The sequence below is a fragment of the Dromiciops gliroides genome, chromosome 2 (genome assembly GCF_019393635.1).
Source record: "Dromiciops gliroides isolate mDroGli1 chromosome 2, mDroGli1.pri, whole genome shotgun sequence".
In the NCBI taxonomy this organism is placed as follows: domain Eukaryota; kingdom Metazoa; phylum Chordata; class Mammalia; order Microbiotheria; family Microbiotheriidae; genus Dromiciops; species Dromiciops gliroides.
Window position 1 is genome coordinate 669,645,218 of NC_057862.1, and position 7,010 is coordinate 669,652,227.

The 7,010-nt window shown below is 39.1% G+C and overlaps 1 protein-coding gene across 1 annotated transcript; it reads left to right on the top strand.

The window, feature by feature from the left end:
* The first annotated feature begins 1,958 nt into the window (after nt 1-1,958).
* Nucleotides 1,959-3,461, top strand: LOC122739597 (RNA polymerase II subunit A C-terminal domain phosphatase SSU72-like). The gene is made up of 2 exons (XM_043981266.1): nt 1,959-2,006; nt 2,721-3,461. Exons 1-2 carry the CDS (start codon nt 1,959-1,961, stop codon nt 3,459-3,461), a joined length of 789 nt encoding a protein of 262 aa, XP_043837201.1.
* Nucleotides 3,462-7,010: the final 3,549 nt, after the last annotated feature.

Consider the following 7,010-nt stretch of genomic DNA (forward strand, 5'->3'; position numbering starts at 1 on the left):
ATGTTGAAATACCTATGCATTTATATGAATAAATATAGATACAAATACATTATGTAAATAACATAATTACATCTGCATAAAATTTAAAGGCAGTGATATCCTGCTTTAAATAATTATAATATCAGAAACTGTTAAACCTTAAGGGTCTAGAGATCATTTCATGTAATACACAGAATTTGTAGGTGAAGAAACTAAGATCTAGTGAGATGAAGTAGCTTGTCTATGATCATGCAGTTAATAAGAAATAAATCTGGGACTAAAACAGAGTTAATGTATTATTCATGATGGAGTTCTGGAGAAATAACGCTGGATTTCAGGAATTAATAAACATTTAGTGAGCACCTAATATGTACCAGACAATGTGCTAAGTATGGGAGATACAAATACAAACCATAAAGATAGCCAGTCCCTGTCCTCCAGGAGTTTACAGTGTAATGGGTAAAGTGGCAAAGCAGAAAAGAAAACTGAAAAGTTGCAAGGGGAAGGTACCTTGTAGGGTTCGTGGTGAAATGTCAAAGGTAAAAAACAATCCAAAATGAGTACAACTACAGAAACCAGAATAGACCAAATTGTGGGCAGTTTGGTGGAAGGGAGATATTTGAGGAGAGGTGTCTCTAGTTTACCTTCCTTAAATGGAGGTTGAAAAGTTCAAGGCTGAACATTCATAGAGGCAAAGGTATTGAAGAGGTATGAATTCAATGTTGTGAATCTCACTTTTCCCAAAATCTATAGGTGTGAACCCAGGCAAGTCACCAAACTTTCATGGGCCTAGGTTTTCTCATCTATACATGAGAAATTTTAATTAGAAATTTGAGGAACCCTGAAAGCCCTTCCAGCTCCAGATACTGCTTCCTTGATTCACATTAAAATGAATTCATTCAACAACCATACATTAGCTCCTATTCTATCAGATACTTTGCTAGAAGGTTGGAATACAAAGGAGAAATTAATGTCACTACAAACTCAAGAAGTTGTTCTCTCAGGCTACATAATTTTGTCAGACAGGAAAAACATCTCAGATGCCATCAAATCCAAATTATTTCTGAAAAAGTCATTTCCAGAATTTCCCCCAGAATTGTTCATGTAATATCTACTTGGAAAACTATTATTATTATTATTATTATTATTATTTTTGCAGGGCAATGAGGGTTAAGTGACTTGCCCAGGGACACACAGCTAGTAAGTGTCAAGTGTCTGAGGCTAGATTTGAACTCAGGTCCTCCTGAACCTAGGGCTGGCGCTTTATCCACTGTGCCAACTAGCTGCCCCCGGAAAACTTCTTGATGTCAAACTCACTACCTCCAATTCTGGATAAGTAATTATTGGGAGATTCTGTATGTTGAGCTAAAAAGCCCCTCATCATAACTTCACTGCATTTAGCCCTAGTGAACCAAGAAGAACAAGTAAATCTTATTTCTCTTTTGTGTCATCTATTTTTGAGTTAAATCCAAGATGTAAGAAAAATTTCTGTCATAAATGAAAATGTTTAGTGTACAAGGAAGATCTAAATCAAGGATTCTTACACTTTTAGGTTTTATTCACCCCTTTAGAAATTTGTTGATGTCTATGGAAGTCTCAGAATAATGGTTTCTAAATCTGTAGAATTACAAAAGGAACAAATTAAATTGAAAAATAATTATTAAAATAGAGTTTTAAAAAACCTGACAAGGTTCCCCTGGGCACTATTAAGAACGTTTGATCCATGACTTACATGACAGTCATCTTGAAGCATTTCAAGTGCAATAATGCACTCTGTAAACTTCTTAAAATAATAATAATAATAAGTTAGAAGCCTACTCAGTGATAAGGGCAAAGCACAAAAGAAACTGACAAGTTGGGGGGGGGGGGTACCTTGTAGGGGCCTGGTGGTAAAATAGCAGTGGGTGAAAACCAGTCAAAATGAGTTCAACTAAAGAAGCCACAATATCCCAAATTGGGGGCAGTTTGGTGGAACGGATATGGAAGCTGAGGAGTTCAAGCCTGAACCTTCCATCAGAGAGGCAAAGGTATTGAAGAGGTATGAATTCAAAGGAGATGGTTTTAAATCTCACTTTTTCCGTATTGTATAAATGTGACCCTAGACAAGTCACCAATCTTTTCTTGGTCTACGTTTTCTCACCTATAAATGAGGAATTTGAATTTGAATAGTCTTCGGAAAAAAAAAAATGTTAGAAGCCTCCTCAGTGCTAGGCACTCTGCTAGGCTCTGGGCTACAAAGATAAAGTGAAAAGTAAAGTCACAGCCTGAAGGAACGATCAAATGAGGCAGCCCTGCTAATAAAATAACATACACAATTGATACATACACTTATGTATGAAAATTTGTGCTCTTATTTTAAACCATTCTAAACCTCTCATTGTACCACTGAAAATATAAGATACATCTGGAACAAAATGCTGTCCATTTGCCAAACTCTAACCTTTTAAGGTTAAATCAAGAGGGGAGTGGTATAATCCAGAGCCTTCAGGTTTCAGTTGTTTTAATCCTGGCTTTCACTATCTCATCATGTTACTGTGAAGAAGTCACCTAACCTCTCTAAGTTTCTGTTTCGTCATTTGTAAAAAAAAAACCGATGAGTTAGGACTATATTATTGCAGTCGGGGATTCTTTTCCTCAACGCTGCGGAGAGGGAGAAGGGCAACCTTTTTGTTTGGGCGGGGCCTGGGCCTTTCAGGGTGGAGCCTGAAAGGTGTGTCTCGCCCTGACTACTCTGATGACAGCTACATCCAGGAGTGTATATAAGCACCTTGGCTAGAGTGCTACATCTCTTTGCTCTCCCAGCCCAGTTGAGGCTGCTGCTTGGAGCTCAGTCCACCGGTTTCTGGAGTCCCCTTTTCTTCGCCTTTGCCACCGTCCTTGTCACGCTCAGTGCAACTATGCATCCTTGTTTGCTACGAGTGGCTGTGGTGTGCTCAAATAATCAGAACCGCAGCATGGAGGCCCACAGGCTCCTCAAGAAACGAGGATTCATCGTCAAGTCCTTTGGAACAGGAACTCGAGTTTGCCTCCCAGGACCAACCCCAGACAATCCTAATGTTTATAATTTCAAAACAACATATAATCAAATGTACTGTGATCTTCTTAAGAAAGACAAAGAACTTTATACCTCTAATGGTATTTTGAACATGTTGGGCAGAAATAGAAGAATTAAGCCCCGGCCAGAAAGATTTCAGAATTGTAAAGAGGTGTTTGATCTCATCTTTACATGTGAAGAGAGGGTCTATGACAATGTAGTAGAAGAATTAAATTCCAGAGATCAGGAGACCTTTAAGCCAGTCCATGTCATCAATGTGGACATTCAGGACAACGAAGAAGAAGCCACTTTGGGAGCTTTTCTCATTTGTGAGCTTTGTGAGTGTATACAGCAGGCAGAAGACATGGAAAACGAGATCGATGACTTGTTACAGGAATTTGAGGAGCAAAGCGGTAGAACTTTTCTCCACACAGTCTGTTTTTATTAAAGCCCCTTATCGTTTTCCTAGTGTTTAGTGGAAGTATGTGTATTATATTTTCTGACTATTCCCTACTCTCTGAAAAACATTTTCTAGTCTTCCTTGTCTTGATACCTTCATGGTGTTTGTTTGTTTGTTTGTTTGTTTGTTTGTTTTTTTACTTTCAAGTCTTTTGTCAGAGCACAGTGGATAGAGCACTGGGTTTAGAATCAAGAAGACTCACCTTCCAGAGTTCATACCTGAACTCAAGAGCTTAACTAGCTTTGTGATTCTGGGTAAGTCACTTAACTCTGTTTACCTCAGTTCATCATCTGTAAAATGAGCTAGAGAAGGAAATAGCAAACTACTCAAGTAATTCTGTTAGGAAAACCACAAATAGGGTCACAAAGAAGTTGGATACCACTGAATAGCAACAATATTCTGCTGATACAAAATGAAACAGGGCAGAGAGTAACATAGTTTTGTAAAGATAATCAAATGGTCATTGTAAATACTCCTTTTATCACCAACCCACACAAGGTGATTAACCATGGACATCACCAGATGGTCAATAATGAAATCAGATGGATTTTATACTTTTCAGCTGAAGGCAGAGGAGTTCTAAACAGTCAGAACAAAACTTGGAGCTGACTAGGGCTCAACTAATGAACGTCTTATTACTAAATTTAGATTTATTTTTTAAAGTAGGGAAAAGAGGGGGCAGCTAGGTGGCACAGTGGATAAAGCACCAGACCTGGATTCGGGAGGACCTGAGTTCAAATCTGGCCTCAAACACTTGATACCTACTAGCCTTGTGACCCTGGGCAAGTCACTTAAAGCTCATTCACCCCCTCCCTCCCCCCCCCCCCCACAAAAAGTAGGGAAAACAGTCAGACAATATAGGTGTGATAATTAACGTCCCTTATGAAATGTTGTACAGTTGATAAAAAGATTCAAGGGATTTGATCTGGTAAACAGAGTATTAGAAGAACTATGGACAGAAATTCTCAATATTGTACAGCAAGCAGAAAAAAAAAGAGAGCAAAAAGCAAAACTGGCTATCTTATGAGGCTTTCCAAATACCTAAGAGGAAGCTAGGTGGTGCAGTGGACAAAGCACTGGTCTTGGAGTCAGGAGGACTTGAATTCATATTTCAAGTTAGATACTTACTAGCTGTGTGACCCCAGGTAAGTCAGTTGCCCTAATGTATATTTTGCCACTGGATCTATATGGCTCTGGAGAAGAGAATAAGGTTGGTGACCTTGCACAGCTTTCCCTTGCTTAAATCCAACTCAGTGCAAATCATGAGATCACTCTGATGTCATGGTCCTCTTCTGAAAACAAAGGATAAACAACAAATAGCTGAGGGGAAAAAATACTCAAAGCCACTCAAAGCTATGTTGTTTTGTTTTCCCAGTAGAGAACTGGACCAGAAAGAAAGCTGAAAATCACAGAAGCTACGCTTGCAAATTGTGGTAGGGGAGGAGGTTTTGGGGTATTCCTTGGCAAGTAAGGAGTTCAAATCAGTCAATACATCATGGAATTAACTCTGTTTATTGGAAGGTAAAATTTTGAAGCTAAAACTGAAATGCTTTCACCACATGAGAAGACAGTACTCTTTGGCAAAGGTTCCGATGTAGGGAAAGGGTAAAGGCAAAAGGAGAAGGGGATGACAGAGAATAAGGTGGAGAGATAGTGTTATAGAAGCAATGAACATGAGCTTGGACAGACTTCAGAAGGTAATGGAAGGGGCAGCTAGGTGGCGCAGTGGATAAAGCACTGGCCCTGGATTCAGGAGTACCTAAGTTCAAATCCGGCCGCAGACACTTGACACTTACTAGCTGTGTGACCCTGGGTAAGTTACTTAACCCTCATTGCCCCACAAAAAAGAAAAAACAAACAAAGAAAAAGAAGGTAATGGAAGACAGAGGGAGCCAGCATGCTATGTTTGTTCCATGGGGTCATGAAGAGATAGAGTGAAACAATTTTTCAGCTTAAATTGACTCAGAGGGACTTCAGGAAAAGTCTTTCTCACTTTAGTGGAAGGGGAGTACAGCCCAGCACAGGTGGTGTCCAGGCTGGCCTGCAGAAGGTTCTTAGCCAGAGCACAAATCAGCAACTGAGGCACCTTGGTCCTCTCAGCAGGTTAGTGGAAGAGCAGAACATCTGGGAGGCCTCCAGCACCAGCATAGAAGGTGAACTGCCAGCCCAGGTATTGTACATAATAAGCATGATTAGGCTAGGCCAACCCAGTGCAATTAGCAAGCCACATGAGTCTGAGGACTTGAAGCACAAAGCCAATGATCAGTCCCCTGGCCTACAGTACAAGAAGTTTTGCATAACACACCATCTTCCCAAGAAGCAAATTTCAACTTTAATAATCACAAAATAGGCTGAAAATGAGCAAAAACAGAAAAAAAAAAACTGATCATAGACTTTTACTATGGTGACAGGAAAGACCAAAACATAAACTCAGAAGAGCACAATGTAAAAATGACTACATGTGAAGTTTCAAAGGGGAGAAATTATTAATCATCTGTTCAAATTTCCAGTAAATATTACTGCAAAACTATGCCCAAAGTGCTATGGGACTTTTCATATACTTTGACACATTGGTACCCCTGCTGGGTCTGTATCCCAAAGAGATGATAGAAGAGGGGAAAGGACCCACATGTGCAAAGATACTTATAAAACCTTTCTTTATCATGCCAAAGAACTGGAAATTGAGGGAATGCCCATCAATTGGGAAATGGCTAAACAAGTTGTGGTATATGAATGTAATGGGCTACTATTGTGCTGTAAGGAAAGATGATCAGGAGGAGTTCTGAGAAACCTGGAAGGATTTACATGAACTGATGCTGACTGAGAGGAGCAGAACCAGGAGAACATTGTACACAGTAACAGCAGCATTGTGTGATGAACAATGATGATAGACTTGGCTCTTCTCAGCAGTGGAATGATCCAAAACAATTTTAAAGAACTCATGATAGAAAATGTTCTCAACTTCCAGAAAAAAAGAACTGTGGATTATGAATGTAGATTGAACTACACTGTATTAACTTTGGGGCTGTTTGGAGTTTTTTCCCTTCTTTTTTGAGGATTTTCCCTTGTGCTCTGATTCTTCTTTCACAATATGGCTAATGCAGAAATATGTTTAATATGATTGCATATATATAATCTATAACAGATTTCTTTCTGTCTTGAGGAGGAGGGAGGGAAGGGAGGGTGGGAGAAAAATTTGGAACTAAAAATCCTATGAAAACAAATGCTGAAAACTATCCTTATATGTAACTGGAAAATAATAAAATACTTTTATGATAAAAAAAAGGAAGGTATGAAAAAAAGAATTGTACTGGGAGAAAAGGAAAGGTGCAGGGACAATAGGGTAAATTACATCACATTAAGAGGCTCAAAAGACCATTTGCAGTAGAAGGAAAAAGGGAAGGGGTATGAATTCTTTGAACCTTACTCATAGAATTTGGCTCAAAGAGAAAACAACATGCACACTCATTAGGGTACAGAAATTTATCTTACCTTTAAGGAAGTAGGAGGGAAAAGTGGAATGAAAAGAGAGGAAGG